This window comes from Furipterus horrens, unplaced genomic scaffold (genome assembly GCF_987537825.1).
Source record: "Furipterus horrens unplaced genomic scaffold, mFurHor1.1.pri manual_scaffold_17, whole genome shotgun sequence".
Taxonomy (NCBI): Eukaryota; Metazoa; Chordata; class Mammalia; order Chiroptera; family Furipteridae; genus Furipterus; species Furipterus horrens.
This window is the reverse complement of record NW_028327187.1, coordinates 79,856,459-79,877,005: the sequence shown is the minus strand read 5'-3', so window position 1 is coordinate 79,877,005 and position 20,547 is coordinate 79,856,459. Positions and strand designations below refer to the sequence as shown.

At 50.7% G+C, this 20,547-nt stretch overlaps 1 protein-coding gene across 3 annotated transcripts in view; it reads right to left on the bottom strand.

Annotated features, from left to right (window-relative positions):
* IQSEC2 (IQ motif and Sec7 domain ArfGEF 2) overlaps positions 1-20,547 on the bottom strand; it is a 75,359-nt gene that overhangs the window by 11,531 nt on the left and 43,281 nt on the right. For 2 of the 3 annotated variants that reach the window (XM_090264446.1, XM_090264444.1), the window contains 4 exons: positions 6,788-7,049; positions 5,415-5,816; positions 1,902-2,791; positions 377-538 (listed from right to left, as the gene is read on the bottom strand). In XM_090264446.1, coding sequence (XP_090120572.1) covers positions 377-538; positions 1,902-2,791; positions 5,415-5,816; positions 6,788-7,049 — 1,716 coding nt within the window. Of the gene's footprint in view, positions 1-376; positions 539-1,901; positions 2,792-5,414; positions 5,817-6,787; positions 7,050-9,638; positions 9,810-20,547 lie in introns of those variants that run through there. The other variant, XM_090264445.1, reaches the window with a different exon arrangement.

Genomic DNA, 20,547 nt, shown 5'->3' with positions numbered 1-20,547 from the left:
GTAAGTACATATATAAGGACAGGCGTTTGAAATTGAATCCACCCCTGAAAAATCAAGTCCAGACACATGGTTACTAAGAGTCCTTTCCACTGACCCACTCATTTCAGAGACAGGAAAACTGAGGCCCAAAGAAAGCTATAGGATAAGCATGCCTTACCTGGGGCCACACAGAAGACTCTGGGAATAGGGTCAAGAGATCAGGACTCTTTGGGGCACAAGGGTATAGGAGCAGGAAAGGCTATTCATCCCATTTTGTAAGGTTATCTGAGCAGAAAGGACAGGCTGCCCACTTTCTCCCTCCTGCCCTTCTTTTCTAGGAATCCCTGGCCCGGCCTGCCCCCGCCTGCCCCATCCTGCCCCATCTTGGGGTCCTCACTCCAACACATCTCTGTTGAACTGCTTCTGCCGGTTCCCTAGGAATTCCCCTATCATCTGCCGGCTGAGGCCTTTCCGTTCCAGGATGAAGTGAGCCACTCCCACTGGTGTGTCTGACAGGAATCCTCGCTCGATCAGATACTGGATACCCTTCTCTGGCTTCCTGCAGAAAGAAGGGAGGTAGATGAGATGACTGTCCCCCGAGAACACTGCCTTCTGTTCCACTTTCTGAACTAATTTTGAGCCCAATCATGACCTCGGAGAAGCAAGGAAGTCAAATACATAATTTGGTCCATCCAATCCCTTCATTGTACAAGTGAGAAAAGGAAAGGAAGCCACTTTCCCATTTCACAGAGTTTCAAAATTCTAAGACATCCTCAACCTAACTTCCGCCTTCACTGGAACTACATTATAATGGAAAGAAAATTAAGATTTAGTGAGAGCCTGCTCTATGCCAGGGGCTTTGATATTCCCAGCAGGCACTGAGTCCTGGGAGAGACCTGAGCTCCAGGCTAAGCCCTTTTATCCAAGTCCCAGACCCTCAGAGTAGGAAAGAAGTGAAGAGGTTATTTTGCTCCTTATCTCACACCCCACCTAGACAGCTATCACCCAGCCTCTGAGCATTTCCATAGACAAGGTGCTCCCTACTTTCCCCTAGGCCAAATCTGGGTCTGAACTATCCTATATTTAGAAACCCAGAGGCTTAGGATCCCACGATGCTAGAATTTGAAAGAGACTTTGGTGGGACAGGAGTCGTAGACCCATCGCTTACTATGCATGACTTGGGACAATTTCCTTTACTTCTTCAAGCCTCAGTTCCTTCTCTTTAAAACAGGGATACTACCACCCACCTTACCAAGTTATTCTGAGAGCTAAATATAGGTGGCAGTGTCTGATAGGCTACATGTAAGGCATTTATTCTCCAACCACTTTCAAATCAAATGACACATTCCCACCCCACTCCTAAGCATCTGGCCCAGGACCAGGCATCTAGAAAGAGCTTGGTCCTGGGTACTGACTAGTCTAGCACCCCACCCTGCCCCCCAATACCTCAAATATACACACCCTGCTAGTTGATAGGTGAAAACATAGAAGCCCAAGGAAGAAACCCACCTTGCCCAGGACTACACAATGAGTCTGGCTGAAGTCAGAACAGGGTCCAGGTCTCCTGTTTCTCAGAGCAGGGCTCTTTAGATACCACATTGGCTCTCCACAAAAAAGGGGAGGTGGGTGAACCCAAGTTCAGAGTCCATTATATAGATAGTGAACTGGAGCATGTTACCCAAGATCACAGAGCCAGTCAAAAGCAGTGCTCGGACTAGAAGTGCCTCTCATGGGTGTGTTGGGGGACTTTCTACTCTGCCACCCTGTTTCCAATCCTCTTCACCGAATAGCTGGGGAGAAACACCATCCACAAAATGAGAAGATGGCAGAAGCAGATTACTGCTTGAAGTTCAGCCCCAGGGGTCAAAGTGCCCAGTGGCAGGGTAGGAAGGGGCAAGGGGTCAGGAACAGGAAGCACATACTTATTAAAGAGGTTGAGGCCAATTCTGTAATGCCGCCTCTGCACCACGTCATTGTTGAAGGCTGGTGAGTCCCAGCTGTGCCTTGTCTCTCGCTGGTAAGTCTGCTTGCACAGGCCAGTGGCTGGAGGCTCCCTCAGGCTGTCCCTCGAAGAGGAGCCAGAGCTGCAGTTGATGGTCTCGTTGGAATTGCTGGAGCTTTCAAGGCTCTCATTATCTCCACCATCAGAGTTCTCCCCTGCTGCCTCGCACTTCCCCAACCTCCGACCCCCAGCCACAACACTGGGCCCAGTGCCACTGTTGGGGGCTGGTGGCCCTGGTGGGGCTGGGGCTGGGCCCTCTGGGGCTGGGTAGTGGCGGTGTGGAATCGGGGCCCTGCCTGGTGGCCCCTTGTGCTTTAGGGTCCCATGGGGGCTGCAGCCATCAGCCTCATACACCAGCTGGCGGTGGACAGACCCGCGATCTGAGCGGTCACTCAGGTCCACGGAGCTATCACTAGGAGGCTCAATGGTAAGCAGGGGAAGGTGGGCAGCCCGCAGCCGGAAATCTCGACACTCCAAGCACCCAGGCCCCCTTCGAGTGCCTTCCTCACGGCTACCATCTTCCCGGGTCCCTGGTGGCCCTGGTGCAGGAACTTGTGGGAGAGGGGCCTGTGCCCAGAACTCAGGTCGGCCCTGGGGTGGGGGCTCTGTGCTGGGCAGTTGTTCAGGGGATGGTGGGGCAACTGGGTCATCCAAATAGAGGGGAAGGTCACTGAAGGATGTGGCTGAGCTGTCCTCTTGCTGCTCCTTTGACTCTCGCTTCTCCAGTTGGGCTGATCCTGTCTCCTCAGACATGGGCCCCGATGGGTGGCAGTTCAGGGCCTCGTCAATGGATTCAGCCAAAGACTTTACCTGTGTTTGGAGGGAAACGGTAGGGGAGAAAGAAAGGGAAGATGAAGGGAAGGTTGGTGGGATGGTAGAAAGGTGGGAATGATGGAGGAAGGGAAGCAAATAGGGGAAACTTCCTGCTGGGTCAGACAAGAAAAGGGATTCCCCTCCCCCACCTCCCAGGGAACCACTGTGAGCTCAGAGGAGCACGGACTGATGCCCACAAGTTTCCTTCTCAGATATCCCAATACCTCCTCAACGTCCATAGAAACCCAAGCCAAATGCCACCTCCTCCCTCATTCTATCAACATTTCTGCCTCTGCCATCCTCTGGGCGAACCAAAATCCCAGCTTCCTCTGGGCTTACAAAGCCCTCTGTCTTGTTCTATCTTAGGAAACCCATATGATTTAGCCTTGAGAATCCAGACCATGGCTGGTAACTCTGCCTTCCTGTGGTATTCAACCTCTCTACTGGCACCCAGTGATTCCTGCCTCCTGATATTCACACTGTTGTGTACCACACTGTCTTGAGTTTGGTCTGTGGGATTGATAGCATATGGCAGAAGTGATGAGAAATCACTTCCAAGATTAGTTTAGGGAAGACTGCAGCTTTGTCCCGAGGGCTCTCACTTGCTTGTGCTTTCTTTCTCTCAGACCCTTTGCTCCAGGGAAAGCCATCCCACAAGCAGTCCTATGGAGAGGCCCCTGCAGTGAGAACCTGAATCCTCCTGCCAACAGCCAAGCAAGTGAGCTTGGAAGCAGATCTGTCAGCCTCAGTTGAGTCTTCACAGACTGCGATCCCACCCTACAGCTTGATTACAGCCTCATGAGAGACCCTGAGCTAGAACCACTAGCCAAGCCATTCCCAAATACCTGGCCCTCAGAGATAATGCTTGTTGTTTAAGCTTGGTCTTTAAATTTAGTTTTAAATTACTAACTTTAGGGGTCATTTGTCACGCACCAATAGATAACTAATACACTTCCCCATCAGACTTGGATAGCACTGAGGGTTGGGCCTAGGCATGGTTCCTTGATCTCCTCACCAGACTGTGAGTCCCTTCTGGCCTCTCCTCCTTGAAGGGTGGCTCCAGGCCCAGTTTCTCTCTAACTCAGCTCAACACATTTCTTGACAAAGAAGAGATGCTCAATTAATGTTGGTTGATGAGTGATTTAGATTTTTCTTTAATATTTCTTTCCTTCCCTCTACCCCTACCCCAAGACACACCCCTTCACTAGCTCCAGGGAGGCATGCCAAGCTGATGGCAGGGCCAGATCACAGGGGTCAGAGCAGAATGACCTTTTATAAAGCTTTATTCATTCATTCATCCATTCAACCATTTACCTTCTTGGTTTTAAGAAGGAAACTAACATGTATTTTGTAGCTACCACATAATGGGTGTTTTTGTATATATTACCTAGCTGAACTGAATATCCAAAACAACTCTAAATATAAAGTTTTATCTCCACTCTATTCATCATGTTTCAGTGACATTAAATTGCTTGACCAAGGTCACACAGCTAGGAAATGGGAGAGCTGGAATTTGCACCTGAGTAGCTGTGCTGCCACACCCAAGCCTAGAATGATCTCCCACTACCATCAGTGCCCTCTACATTCCCACCTGTCCATGCTTTTGCTGATGCAATGCCTATGTAAGCAACACCCTGCCAACTAGCTCTGACTTGCTAAATCCTATCTGTCTGGTAAGGCCCAGCTCCATTGTTGTTTTCTCAAAAAAGCCTTCTCTAGTCCTCCCAGAAGGAAATTTCTTCTCCCTCTTCTGGGTTCCTATGTGATCCTTTCTCATGGCTCTGACCACATTCTATTTCAGGAGACGGTCATATGCACATGTGTTGGCCATTAGATACTTGAGAACAAGGACCCTGGTGGTTCATCTGTTTCCCCTATGGTGCCCAGCATAGAGCCTGGTATACGGTAGTGTGGTGTAAATGAAAGGGCATGGGCTTTGGAACCAGATAGAGCTGAGTTCTATCCAATTTGGAAAAGTCATTTCACCTTTCACAGTCTTAAGAGCCACAGTCGCCTCCCCTGCAAGGTTGGGGTAACCACATCTCACAGATCATTACGAGGTATGCACAGTAGGTCCTCATCGCTTGTTAGTTAGGCCTTAATTTGATAATGGATCAAGTTCCAAAGAGTGAGAACTTTAATTTTCTTATGTGTTCTATACACCCAGATTTTTAATTTGCTTGTTTTAACTATATATTTTTTTGTCTTGCCAATTCTTTCGCCACTCTCAACAGGCAGGGGTTCCTGCCTCCCTGTGAGCCGCAGGGTGGCATGATGCAATGCTCCACCCTGAGGAGATGGGCCAGGCCTCCTGACTCCCCACACCAGTGGATCACCCCGACCCAAGGGCATCCCCCCAAGAGTCTTTAAACTTCTGGCCCTAGGTACCTGGAAAGGGGGAAATGAACCCTCAAAGGCCACTGCCTCCATACCGATCCCCATGGTTCCCACATTTTGCTAATTCTTTCTCACTGTTCTCACAGTCCCTACACATGAGAGATGATCATTGTTCTCAAATGCCTGGAAAGCAAAACCTTTTAGTTTGAAGTATAGGTAAAAAGTTGTAGGAGTAGCCAGAGCATAGGGATGGGAAGGAAAGGCCCTATTCAGGAATGCTGACCTGTTTGGAGAAGGAGTCCTCGAGCTCTGTGATGTCATTGGAAAACTCTCCAGATGTGGTGACAGAGCTTCCTCCACCATCGATGCCCCCTCCACAGGAGCCTCCATACGGGAGTCCCCGTTCAAGCCGGTGGCTCCGGGCACCAGCCATGGCACCCTCGTCCAGCGAGGCAGGCTTGCCCTCGAAGTACGCGGGGTTCTGTGCCTTCTCATACTCTTCAAAGGAGAACTGCATCCTCATGTTTGAAAGTATGATGCGTCGGGACATGCGACTTTCCGAAGCTGAGCTGCGGAGCCGCTCAAAGTTCTTGTTCATTCGGTACTGGCGGAAGGCCGTCTGGATGGTCCTGGCAGCCCTGCGGCTCAGGAAGGAGCCCCCGTACTTCCTCTCCAGCATTTCCACCTAGCAGGGGAGGTTCAATGGGAACAAGTTCAGACATTCACTACAGCCTCATCTCCCTGGACCTCAACCACACCATCACCAAGTCACAGCTGACTGCTTCCAGCTGCCTGAATGCGCCAGGCTACCTTCACAGTGTTGTTGTCTTTTCAGTCTATTCTCACATAGCACTTGTCACATGGGACTGGACTGTGGTTTTTCTTTCTTTCTTTCTTTCTTTTTTTAATTTCTAAGAAGTAGACAGTCAGTATTCCGCAAAACAACACAGAAAAAAACAGAGAAGTCTAAAAAGGAAAGAAAGAAGGAAGGGAGGAGTAAAAGGAGGGAGGGAGGGAGGGAGGGAGGGAGGAAGGAAGGAAGGAAAGAAGGAAGGAAGGAAGGAAGGAAGGAAGGAAGGAAGGAAGGAACTGAGAGCAAGAAGGAAGAAGAGATAGAAAGAAAAGGGAAGAGAGGGAGAGAAGGTGGGGAGGCGGAGAGAGGGAAGGAAGGAAGGAAGGTTGGTTCAGTTCAAGTCCCAACACCTAAGCATAACCACAATTAACATTTTGGTATATATCTTTCCAGGTTTTTTCTATATGTAGTATTTTGTGCCCCCACTTTTAGCCAAATGATATCTTATGTGATATATGTGATATATTGTAGCACACTTTTCGGAAATTGTCGACTTATGTGTTTGCTTCTCCCATTAGACTGAGATTTTTGAGAGCTGGGTCCAGGTCTCATTCATGCTTCCATCTCTGGCAGGGGCCCAACATGGAGCCCAATCAGTATTTGCTAAGGGAATCGAGACTTGGTGAGTACATGGTGAATGAGTTCCCAATGGGGTTCAGGGTCCCAGAGCCAGTCCTCCCATTGCGGCCTCACTAGCTCACCCTATGCATACCACCCTCAAGTGCCACATCCCAATCCCTCCCTTAGTTCTCTCATCCCCCCATTCCTACTACTATTCCCAGCCAGAGCCATGTCATCTGTACCTTCTTGTCCTGCAGGTCCGTGGAGAGTTCATAGCTGTCCGATAGGGCCTTGGAACGTTTTATCTCCTCCTCCTCCTGCTTCCTCAGGGCAACACTGGCTGGCTGGAGGCGAGCCCGCTGAGCCCAGGGAAGGCCCACCCCAGCAGGGGAGCCCCCCATGTGGCTGCTGGTGGGGGGCAGCTGGCTCAGCCGGTAGGGGGGTTGGCTCCCAGGACTATCAACCGCTGTGCTCAGGTCACTGCCTGGGGCATCACCCTCCACACTGTGGGGATGAGATAAATGAGCCAGGATGTGGGAACAAAGGATAGGTCTGCTGGACCAGACTGAGCTGTGTGGACAAGATAGATCCCTTCCCGCAGCCCCATCTCCACCAGCTTCTTCACAGATACAGGAACCCTAATACTTAAAGGCCAGAACAGAGTCCTACCCACCAAGCTGTCTCCTCACTGCCCTCATGGACCCTTCCCTTCACAGTCTTATCCTCATTCCACTTCAGCCCCATCCCCTCACAGCTCTATCCCCAAGTAAGCTCTGCCCCTTCACAGACCCTCCCCTCGCAGCTCCATCCTCAAGTGACTTGTGTCCCCTCACAGCTTCATCCTCTAGACTCCTTTCCGTCAAGGCTTGGTTTTCTCAGTCTTAGCCCCAGTCCTATTCACTCCTCATTGCCTGGTCCCCTCATGGCTATATCCGGTCACAGACTTATCCCCAGACTAGTTTCCTCCTGATCTTGTCCCCATCAGCCCCTTTTTCTAATAGTCCTGTCCTAACAGTTCCATTTCCAAATCCTCCTACCCTTGAGGGCCCAGTTCCCTTAGAGCTTGATCCCTTCCCCCACACCTCTTCCCCTCATGGCTCTGTTCCCAACACAATTGCGCTGTGGTTTCCCTTCCTGTCTGAACCCAAGCACTACCCAATCAGCCCTCTCCCCAGGCCCAAGGTCCATCCCTCGCATCCTGGGCAATCGAGCTCTTCCCTCCCTGCCCAGCCCTGCCCCCTGCAGCCCCACCCCTTCCCCCTTAGATGCCGGGACTTGGGCCTGGCCAGTTCCCAGGGCTCCCTGGCTGTGAAGGCACAGGGTTCAGCAACAGTGGGAGGTGCCTCCCATCCAGCATCCTCACAGGTAAAGAGCTGCCCTGCGAGGCAGCTTCCTTTTTCTCCTCATGGCTTCCTCTGCTCAGCTGGGGGAGGGAGCCAGGGGTCTCAAGGTTGAATAGTGGCAGGAGCTGGGCACTGGGCCTTGCCTGCCCTGGTTTCCCAGAGCTGTTGTTCCACCAGATCTGCTCCCATGATGCCATGGCAACCAGGCTGCCAGGGAACCCAGGTGGCGACAGAGCTCAGCCGCCCTGAGCCCAGAGGGCATGGTGAAGAGACACAGAGGTGGGTGGACAGTGGAGGGGCCTGGGAGGGGAGGTCTGGTAAGGCCTAGAGGGGGACTGTGGTGTAGGGAGAATGGGTGTGGCTGGGCCCAGGTAACGGTCTGGTTTGGGCAGGCACAGGGCTGGGAGAGCCATTGGCTGGTGAAAGGATTAAGGGGCCACTTCCCAGCCCCTACTTGGCAAAGGTCAGGGTGCAGGGCAGAGGAGAGCTAAGGTGGCTGTAGGGGAGCTCCCTACCAGCGCAGGAGCTTGAGCTGCAACAGGCCTGCCTGCCTTGGGGAAGAGCACTTTGGGCTGCGTGCTGGGCTCAGTGGGGAAGCTCCAGCCCCAGGCTGCATCCCTGGCTGCAGGGAGGAGCTCTGCTCCACCCTGGTAGGAGCTCCCACCCACTGCTCATCTTCCACCCTCCCAAGCGTTGTCTGCAACACTGTTAGGGGCCAGGCAGAAACAAACTGGGAGCTGCCCTTTACCCCAAATTCTCTTTCCTCCTGGGCCTCAAGAGTCAGACTCAGCCCAGCCCCTTGCCCCCTACCACAGGCATCTAAGATGCTTCTCTCCTCCCCCTGAGGACTGCAGGATCTTGCTCACCACCTCTCAAACCTCTCCCAGCACACAGCTCCAGCTCAGTTTTGATCAGCTGTCTCCTTTGTTCACGAACTACTCACAGGAGATAGCCCAAGTTCCTTACTGTTGCATTTGAGGTCTCTAAGATAATAATAGCTAATGCCTAGAGGGCACATAATGTGTCCATGCATTGTTCTTACCACTTCACATATAATAACATGTTTACTCTTCAAAACAACCCTATAAGATAGGTATTGTTATTTATCTTTACTTTACACATAAAGAAACCGAGGCTTACAGAGCTTAAGTGACATTATCTATGATCACACGCAGCTATTAACGATGGAGCCAGGATCCAAATCCAGGCAGTCTGACTCCAGAGCTCACATTCTTAAACATTAAGCCATGCTGCAGGGCTGGCTGCCAGTCCCCCACCCCATCCACCCTTCCCTCCAGCCTGCCCAGATCCTGTTTCTTCCCAGTACTCCAAAGCTGCTCACACAGTACCTTTCACCTGGAATGCAGTCCCTATCATCTCTGCCATCTGCAATCTGAAAAATTCCCCCACACCCTGGTTCCATGAAGATTCAGGTCCTACGCCAACACTAAGAAGCCATCCTGAAGCCTGCCTCCAAGCAGAAGTGATGCCTGATCCTGTTCTGAACTCCCCCACACAGCACGTCTGTCCTTCTTTTTATGGCGCAGGTTAGCTTTGGCAAAGTGTGACAGCTGTTTGTGCTCATGACTCCCAGAATCCCACAAAAGAAGAGAATCTGGCAATCTCCTAGCTAACACAGAGCACAAGGCCTGGAGCAGAGCAGGTGCTCAATAAAAACTTCTGGAGTAAGGAAATCAGTGAATGTGCTCTGATGGGCTTATTAGGTGAGAGGAGACAAAAGTTCTCTCACCTAAATCTTGACCACAGCATCGAATCCGTTCTCCATCGTGTGGTCAGAGATACAGAGCTTTCCGAAGTACAACTCTGACTGTTTTGCTTTCCTACTAAAACGCTTCCATGGCTCCCCATGACTCATCCAGCAAACGACGATTGAGCACTTTCGTTGTGCCAGGCACAGTGCTGGGTGCTGCAAATTTAACAGTGAACAAGATGCATAAGATTTGTTTCCTTGGGGAGATGGCATTCTAGCAGGAGGAGGAGACTATAAAGACATACTATCATTTCAGGTAGAGGTAAATGCTAGGAAGGAAACTACAGCGCAATAATAAAAAGTGCTGTTTGAGATGTGGTGGTCAGGGAAGGTCTTTCTGAAGAAATGGCACATAGGCAGAGCCCTGATGGAAGTGAAAGTGAGCTGTGTGGTTATTTGAGGCAAGAGCAGTGCAGATTGGGGGGGAGGGGCAGGGTGGGAAGAGCAAGTGCAAAGCCCCTGAGGTAGAACTGTGCCTGGTGTGACTGAGGAACAGAGAGGGAACCTGTTTAGATGGAGCAGAGTGGCAGGAAGGATATAAAATGAGATCTGAGAAGTGGTAAGGGGCCAAATCATGCAGGGCATTGGGCCCATAGTAAAGACTGGCTTTTGCTCTGATTGAGATGAACAGAGGAGGGACACGATCTAACAGGTGTTTCAGGAATTATCATTCATGGGATGACCTCCAACTTCCTCACCATAGCCATGGACGGCTCTCCTGACCTGGTCTCTGCCTCATATACCCTCTGCCCCAATACCCCGACCTGGCAACCTCCTGCTCACCCTTCAACATTTAGCTCAGGTGTGCCCTTTCATGCCTGCCTGCCCCCTCTCCACACAGTTTGGCTTACAGGTCCTTCTCTGTGCTGCCATAGAGTCCTCTAGTCACCTCGATCCTTAAGGCAAGGACATTAATTAATTCACTGAAGCCTTGCAACTTACCAAGGCAAGTACCATTAGCACCGTTTTACAGCTGAGGACATGAAGGCTCCAAGAGGTGATGTAAACTGGCTCAAGGTCACACAGCTATTAAGTGAGGAAGTCAGGATGCAAATCCAGGGCCCAAGCTGTCTTTTCGTAACATATCACTGTCTCTCCCCACTTTTGGCTCCGTGCTGCCCCTGGCTCTCCACTCTTTGGCAATTCCCCCCTCGGGAGCTCAACACCCAATTTTGGTTGCAAAGGGAATAGTGGCAGGGAAGTCAGGCTGTCAACTCAGGTTCCCTCAAGAGGGCCTGGCAAAAAGGACAGTGCTTGAGGGCATTGTTCCCGATGCTGAGACCTGGGGGCGTGAAATGCCTTAACTCAGAGCCCACAAAACACTCAGGAACTCGCTGATCAGATGGCAAATCTCTCTCTCTCTCTCTCTCTCTCTCTCTCTCTCTCTCTCTCTCTCTCACACACACACACACACACACACACACACACACACACACACACAGATGCGTGCCCCGCGTGCACTCTCTACTGGGCTATTCTGTGGGGGAACTGAGAGCGTCCTCCGTGTTGGAGGAAATAAACCATGTGTCACAAATAAGCACAGTACAAAGCTGAAAGTTCTCAGCGCTGGGGAACAGAGAAAGTGTTGGGGTAGCTCAGGAGAGAGATTCCTTCTGCTTGGGGGTTGCTGAGCAGAATAAAAATAAATTCACACTTACAGCACACCTTCTCTGTGTCAGGCATTTTCTGCACGTTATTTAACCTGCATGGCAAATGTGAAGGAAGAATTAGGATTCCTACTGTGCAGGTGAGAAAAAAGGCTCCGAAGGGGGAACTGACTGCCAAAGGTCTCAGCAAGTGGCAGAACAGGGTCTCAAAGCCCAGAGCCCTGCTAGTTCCCCTGTTCCCTGAAGGCATCCTGGGGAGAAAGCTATTGAATGGGGCCTTGGCTAGGAGAAGTTGATAGAGATGAGGAGGAAAGAACCTTGTGAGTCAAGGCACTAAGATGGGGAGAAGCAGGGTAGGAAGTTCTGTATGGATTCATGGTAGCCTGCTCATGGCAGTCACCTACCCTCCCCAGCTGCTGTTCCTAATGGGAGGTCTCTCTTCCTCCTTCCCTTTATTGGCACTGCCCAGAGCCAGGCAGCCAGCAGGGGATGGGATCAGGATGCAGTTGCCATGGAAATGAATGGGGGCTGTTGCTATAGATACCATAAGATGAGGGCAAGAGGAAGCCAGGGATACTGAGGACTATCCCCATGACAACTTGGGCTGGAAGGGGAGGGTCGGAAGTGAGAGACAAGAAAACAAGATGAGGAGACCAGCACACCTAGATGAGGCCAGGGGCCGCACGCTCTGAAGGACAGCTGGGCAAGGAGATGGCACGCAGCGAGGGGCGGAGGGACTCTGGTCACGCCCCTCTTCTCCCACAGCTCTTTTGCAAACTGTTTTTGCTGCTCAATCCCAGCGCCACAGAGATTCCAAACCTGAGGTCGGCCCGGCATGGCACAGGGGCTGGCAAGGGAGAAGGAAGACATCCAAGGGCTGACTGGGTAGAGAGCGGGCAAACACAGTCTGGCAAGCAGACAGACCTGGGTTGGAATCCCAGCCCCGCTTCTTTGCAGCTCTAAAAATAATGGTTGCCATTTCCCAAGTACCTGCCCTTTGCTATGCCTGGCAACCCTGCAAGGTCTGGGTTGTTCTCCTGAAGAGGATAACACAGATGAGAAAACTGAGGTGCCAAGAGATGAAGTAGCTGGCCCACAGTCTTGAAGCCTAGCAGTGGTGGAGCCAGGAGTCATAACACAGTTCCTGCTCTTACCATCCTGCACTGAACAGTCCCTCCAACATGGAGTCCCTGCATTCTCCAGCTCCCCATGTCTTCCCACAGGGGGATGCAAAGGGCCAAAGGTTGGGTAAATATTTGTGGAGTGTGTCAGTGAGGAAGGCACCCAAGGAGGAAGCAGGAAAGCCTGGGTGAGAAGGGAGAAGTGCCTGGCTGTGAGAGCAAGGGCCCATGGGTTTGGCTGGCCAAGGGTAGACGATCCACAGAAGTGGGATGGCCTTTCTGAACCCTCCAACACCACTGACCCAAAACGAGGTCTCAATAGTCAAAGTGACTAGCCCAGGGTCACACAGGACAGAAACCCAAGTCCCCTACCTTCCAGGCCAGCATCCCATTTTAGCTTTTTAGCTAAATCTGTCCAGCCTCCCCCTCCCCAACTTTAAAGTTCCTAGACAAAAGCAACAGCAGGCTACTTGCACTTCCTAGGCTATGGCGACCTGATCCGCATTGCCACGCCTGTGCTCATGCCCTCCCTTGGTTTCTTCTGTTCAAGATGCCCCCTCTCTCCTCTCCACCTGTAGCTTCCATCAGTCTGAGGAAGCTCATCTGCAGCTTGCAGCATGCTGGGCAGGCCAGCCCTCCTGGAAAGTTGGTTCTGACTCAAAACCCGACAGGGTCAGCTACTCCCTTGTGTTACAGGTGGTCCTCATCTCCAGCCAACTTGTGAATATCCATTGAACTGTCCATCCCCCACCCTATTCCTGTTTCCTAAGGGCAGTGGCTGGGGTGATTCATCTCTCTGGACCTTCCAGGCCCAGGCTAAGCTCCAGCACGTAGCAAGTGCTCAGCAGCCACCTCAGTACCCTAAGAGGAAGGGAGTATTCATGTGTGTCTGTGTGACCATCTTGCCCGACAACTATCACCCTAGAAGCCACAGCCCCATATGCACAAAAGCCACCCACACCCAGTCTTGTGATTATCTCCACCAGGTACATAAAGTCGCCACCTCACACAGTCGACCTCACCCACTCAGAATTCCTCACACCCATTCTCACACAATCATACTCACTCACATATATACCAGTGCACAGTCTCTCGCTCCTACTATATCTGTGGCCTCCAGCAAAGGCATGCACACATGCGCACAGGCACACACACTTCCAGCACAGCACAGCACAGGCCCTCAGCCAATTCAGTTGCCTATACAGGAGTCTACACCACAGCTCCCACGATGGACACCTGACCTTGACTTGCCTTGTCCCTCCATCTAGTTGGACCCTTGCCCCACTACTCCCTTCTATCTCCAATCATTTGAAGAGTAGAATGTTCTCCCACTCATCAGATACAGGTCACCTAGACCCAATGCCCTGGAGAGTCAGTCAAACACAGCAATCTATGCACCATTCCCCAACATGACCCTGGAACTCTCCACCAGCTTTTTGTCCATTCTTTCTCCCTCTCCTATAATGCCTTCTCACCTCTTGACCTGTATTCAAACCCTTTCCAACCTTCAACTCTTGCCCCTTCTCCTCCAGCAAGCCCTCTTGGACACCACCCCTCAGTGCACTTTGATAACTCCCTCCTCTTTGGGCCGAGAACATATTTTGCTCATTAGTAAAGCCATATCTGCTTCATCATTTCAACCCTTCACACCCCGCCTACTTTCCTAAAGGATTTCTCATTTCCCCTGGGAGATAGAGAACTTATGGTGAATACAGCCGCTGTCTTACTTTTGATCTTTCACAGTACTTAGCTTGAAGTCTTGCACACGATAGGTGCTCGAGCAATGCCTTCTGAAAGAGTAAATAAAGGAGAGAGGAAGCAAGGCAGGGAGGGAGGGAAGAAATAAATGAGAGTTTGAATGAGTAAGTGAGTAGAGGAGTTGAGTGACTGAGTGAAGTAATGAGTGAAGGAATGAGGTGAGCTTCTGGAAAAACTATGGGATCAACGTGATGAAGATACAGAAGGGTAGGAGGAAAGAAAGGAGAGGAGGGACTCTCACCTGGGCCGTAATCAAACCAAGAGCCACAATCACTGTGCACTTGCTCAACGGCACACCAGACCCTATGCTGCGCTCCTTGTGTTTCCTTGCTAATCTTCGTGACAACCTAGAGAGGTAAATGTATTCTCACTGTGATTGGGAGGACAATAAAGCACAAGAAGAAAATCTGTGCTCCAGTTTACACAAAGATTAAGCGGCAGAACAAGAGGTAAATCCAGATTTATCTAATGCCAAAAGCTCAGAAAGGGAAACTTGGGTATGAGCCCACTTTCGGGGGGGGGGGTCTTCTGGCTTTGCTCCTAATACAAACACATAATAGAAGATGTGCGTCCTACATCCCTGAAAGGACACCTCTCATCTTCCTGCCGACAGCCTCCAGGGGTTCTTAGAGCCCGCTTCTGGCAGGTGCAGGAAACATTTAGGGTCACTGCATCTGGGATGGCAGAAATGGCTTCCCCTCAGATTTAGATATCCTTAAAACTGCAGAATGAGTAGATAAAATAACTGCGGTACATTTCTACAGGGGAATACTATGCAGCAGAAAGAAAGAAGGAACTCCTACCCTTCGCGACAGCATGGATGGAACTGGAGAGTATTATGCTTAGTGAAATAAGCCAGGCGGTGAAAGGTAAATACCATATGATCTCACCTATAACAGGAACCTAATGAACAAAAAGAAACAAACGAGCAAAATAGAACCAGAGACATGGAAATAAGGGGCAGAGTGACAGTGACTGGAGGGGAGGGGGTAGAAGGAGAAGGGGGAAAAGAAAGGAAGGGTCTAGTCAAGAAATAAGTATAAATGACCCATGGACATGGACAACAGGGTGGGGATTGACTGTGGGGAGGGGCTGGGGAGAACAATGGGGAAAAAGTGGGGACAATTGTAATTGAACAATAAAATAAAACAAATTTTAAAAAATAAGCTTGAAAATACAAAATCAAGGACTCTTAACATTCAGAATATTTAAATCACACCATCAGAACTTTTTTGAAATGGTCGAATCATGAAATCTTAAAACCACAAGATTAGAAAATCCAAAATTATTCTACAAACAGAAACCACAGGATTTCACGGACTATATCACTGAATTATATCTTAAATCCATAGTTCCTTAAAATTGTAGCATCTCAGATTGACAGAATGTCAGAGCTGGAGAAGCCCTTGGAGATCCTCTGGTCAAGCCTCCCTCATCCTTTTACACACGGGGAAACTAGGCAGCAGAGAGGCCAAGTGACATGTCCAAGTTGGCCAGCTCACGCTTCCTCAGGTTGACGGGCTGGAGAAGGCAACAGGCTTGCTCACAGTGAGAACACCACACCATTCATTCATTTATTGGGTGCCTTTTGGGGTGTTGACAACACTGCAAATTAAACCCTACTCTCTCTCCCAGCCTCTGCTCCCAGCCCTGGATAGGAAAGCAGGTAAGGCCCTGGTGAGGACAGGGAGAGGGAAGCAGGGGTGGGGTGGTACATACATCAGACAGAGAGAAGAGATCAGCTTTTATTGATGGAAATTCCTTTGTACACAGCAACACGCACTCTAAAAGGCCTTTTCCTCCTGATCATATTTACAGAGCATTATGGGAGTGGCAGGGGGCATGGGACAAGGCCTTCAAGCAGTGGAAGAGATGGCAGCAATGGCCACAGCAAGGGAACAAGTGATGGGGAACTAGGCAGACTGGGTCCTGCCCCCATCTGGTCCTCTGAGCCCTAGGCACCCTGCATCTCTGTGCTCACAGAGGACAAAGGTAGGTCCTTGGGATGTCATTTGGAGCCCTGTCCAGGAGTGGCAGGTTCCAGGGTGCCTGGGAAGTGGGGTGCAGGTGTGGGAGGGTCCAGGTTCCAAGCTGCAAGCTTTGCTGCTCCCACATCTTAGTTCGACCTAGGGCTCCAGCCTTTATAAATAGGGGGCTGGAGTCCAGGGGAGGCAGCAGTGGGGGTAGGAATTCCAAGAAGGAGGTGAGGGAGGAAGGGACATGATGCTTGCCCATCTGGTTCTTGAAGCAGGAATGGGGTTCCATGGGGGATTGCGAGGAAGGGGGCAAAGGGGGCTGGTTAAGGCTTTTGCTTCTGCATAGAAAATGACCCTTGTCCTCTCAGTTACCGAGAGGAGGGACTGCTGCACTCGGAGGCTGGACAGCAGAACTGATGAGCGTCTTCCTCTTCCTCTTCCTCAGTCTCCTCCTCCTCCTCTTCCCTGGGACCAGGAAGGGCAGGGTAGAGGCCACAGGCGGCAGGTGACAGAGAGAGGCAGAGGCATTAGTTTGAAGAGCAGGGGAGATACATGAAGGGCTGGAACCAGGGAGTTGGGGCTATAGAATGGGGTCAGAATGGGGAGGCCAGTGCGACAGACTGTCCCGGACCACACCAGACTAGGTCAGAGTAGGTCAGAGGAGCCTGTGGCTGGTCCCCTCCTAGGACAGCTCTGCCCCATGCTCAGGCTGGGCTCAGTCTTTAGCCAGAGTATACAGACTCCACTTCTGATATGACCGGGGCCCAACCTTTGGCATATAAATAGTAGCAGCTTACTCTCTAGGGTACTTTGCATATATCATCTCATTTAAACAGCCCCACACCCACCCCCTTGCAACAACACTGAAACATTTTACAGAAGAGGGAATTGAAGCTCAGGGAGGGTAGATAACCTGCTCCAGGTCACATACCTGGATGGTATGTGGTAGAATCAGGATTTAAATCTGGAGTTCCTGGAGTTCCAAGTTCCTGGTGTTCATGGCACCAGGGTCTTTGGGTGAACTTGGCACTAGCTCTAGAAATCCACCCTGCCCTTGAAGGACAAAGATTTGTGCTTTGGACGCAAACAGACCTGGCTTCCAATGCCAGCTCTACCAGTGCTTCCAGGCTATGTCCCCAGGCTATTGTTGCCCCTCCTGAAGCCTCAGTTTTCTCATCTGTAAAATTGGGGCTCATATGCCAACTCCACTGGATTGTTGCAAGGACTAGAACATATGTCAAGTGCCTGGTAAATAAGAGCAATGGGAACATGGTGGTGGTGGTTAGTCACTGCTCATGAGCTGAATCTAATTACCAAGGTGGCCATTTTGTACCCACACAGAAGTGCCACAGAGGCAGGGAGGAGTCATTGCAGGAACAAATGCCTACCCCTAGGGTACAATGCAGAGGTGTCAGGGGCCAGTCTGCATGTGGCAGTCACTGGAGCTACACTACAGCTTCATGGGGTGGATGGACAGACAGTGGATCTGGGGGCGGTGGCAGGGGGACAGGTGCCTTGGGAGCGATGAGCCTGATCTTCTGGGGAGACCCAGTGAAACACTATCACCCCACTCCCAGACCCCTTGGCTTAGGGGAGGCAGTAGGTATGGAATCCAGGAAAGTGGAGGATTAGGAAGAGGTGGGAAGGAAAGAGGACAGGCAAGGGAAGGCACTGCTGTCCTCACAGACAGACAAGCGTGCACACCCACGCCTGCACACAAGCACACACACACACACACACGCACGCACGCACACCCTCCTCATACTCAAAGTTCCCTCTGACACATTGTTCCACAGAGCCCCTGAGTCAACAAAATCACATGAACCAGGGCTCAAGTCCTGAGCAAGCAGCTCCCCCTTTCTGAGTCTCCCATTCCTCATCTATAAAAGGAGAAGAAAACTCCATACCTCTTAAGGCTGTCATGAGGAACAAATAATCTTCCAGGCCCGCTGCTCATTTCCCTCATACCCAGGCCCGGCCCCTGCTACCTTTCACCAATGACACTGCAGCCACTTCCTGATTTCTTCTCCTTACCCTCTTGGACCACATTAGCCTTCCTAAAGTCCACCTTCGACCATGAATCTTCTGCTCAGACACCCATCTTGGCTCCCCATTGCTTCCTGGATAAAGTTCAGACTCCTCAATTTGGCATTCAAGGCTCCCCCACATTATGGCTTCACCTGGCCTTTCCTGTCAGGTGAAAAAAGCACGGGCTTTAGAGTCAGAAAGACTTGGGTTTGAATTATCAGCCCCACCACGTACTAGCTGGATGAACTTGGCTCCATTTCTTCAACTCTTTAGGACTTATTCTCCTTATCTGCAAAAGGAGGAAATACCTCTTCTGCATAGCTTGGTGGGAATAAATAAGTTCAAGTATTTAAAGCACCAACCACAGGGTAGGTTTGGTGCTTCATCCATGGTAACCGTTATTATTACTGTCATTGTCTGTGGTATCAATGTAATCCTGTTCACTCATGCCCAGCCTTCATTAAAGTAGCTGTTCATGATTCCACCAGCATGTCCAGCCTTTCTATGCCTCTATATGCCTTTCCTAATTATGTTTCTTCCTTCTGCACAGAACTTTACCTACTGAAAACCCATCTGAACTGCATGGCCCAGCTCAAATGCCGCTTCCTGCAGGAAGCCCTCCCTGATTACCAACCAGAAGTATTCTTTGCTTCTTCCTAGCTCCAGCATCCATGCCCTTGGTTAGGGATCTCCATTTATTGCTTTGAACCTTCCTGAAGTATTTCTTTCACCACCCCCTCAGTGCCCTTGTATCCCCTCTTCCACTACCACCACCACCTCTGCCTTCCTTCCCGATGCTATTTAAGGCCAGTCCCTCCACCCAGGCTCTGGAGCCCACCCCTGCTACCTCCCCCAGAGAAATCATCCCCTCTCCCTCCTGTATTTAAACCTCTCACTCTCTGTGCCTCCTTTCTACCAACATTTATAGAAGCTCAACTCTCTTCCATCTGGGAATAAAAAACCCTCTATCCGCCCCCACATCTCCCTCTAGCACTTACTGCCCCTTTCTCCTCTTCACAGCTAAGCTTCTTGAGAGAATTGTCTACACTGGCCATCTCCATCAGTACCTCCCACGAGCTCTTCAACCCACTGCAATCTGCAAGCCACGGAAACTGCACTTAGTAAGGTCACCCAGGACCTCTTAGTGGTTAAAACCAATAGACTCTCTTCCACCCTCATTTTATTTCCCCAACTGTAACATTTGCCACTGTTAACAAGCCCTGCCCTCCCACCCCATCCCCCCCCCCCCCACCGCCGTGCATGGAGGGCTCTTTTCTTCCTTTGCTTCAGTGAGCCCACTCCCTGCTGGTTTTCCTCCTACTTCTCTGTCCACCTCCAGCTTCTCTTCCTCTCCCCATTCCTTATGTGTTAGTACCTCCTACCCAGTTCTGCTCTGGTCCTCTTCTCCTTCATTCCACACTCTGCCACTGATCTCATTCTATTCCAAAGCTTAGGTATGGCTGCGGGCCCCTGTAGCTCTCTCTCTAGCATGGTCTCTCTCCTTGGTCCTTAGACCCATCAGGCTTAAAGCTTGCTGGAAGCTGCACCAGAATGGTCCTTAGGGCCTTCAGAGTTCACAGGAGCCACTAACTCACCATCTTACCACTGCAAACCTCTTCTCCTGCATTTCCCACCTTAGTGAAAGGCACCACCGTCCATCCAGTTGCCCAAGCCCAGAACATAGCTGGGAGTCACCCTGATTCTTCCTGCCCCCTTAGCAATTCCAGTCACCAAATCCTGCTGATTCTACCTGCTAAATAGCTCCCAAAGGCTATATATACATCATCTGGCCCCTACTACTTCATTTTCTACTCTTCTTGACCCTTGTTCACTCTCCAAACATACTGGTCTCTCTAATGTCCCTCAAATATAATGAGCACACTCTTGCCTCAGGGCTTTTGCACTGATGTTCCTTCCCCTGTTGTTGCACCAGACACAGTCTACATATTTAGTTGTTTATTTATTGACTATCTGTCTCGCCCACTGGAAGATCTACCAGGAGAGGCAACTGTTTTGTTCAGTGCTATATCCCTAATCCCCAGCACAGCGCCTGGGACTCAATAAATATTTGTTGAATGAATGAATGCATTGCTAGGTCTGAACACAACTTACAGGGAACTCCACCCTCTGTCATCTCCACCCCCCACCCATTATCATTTTTATAAATCATCGGTAATGTCTTTATTACATTGTCAGCTGATTGAAAGACACTGGTTTTTGTTTGTTTGTTTGTTTGTTTTTGGCTTGCAATCAGCTACCTGGGATGTTCCAAGACTGCTTGACCACCTCTTGGTGGCTCAGCTAAGAAAGCCTACCTTAGCCCTGCCTGGAAGTCCTCCACAGGTACTTGCTGCTGCTGGAACCGCCTGATACAACTGACACTCTTGCTTGGTCAGGG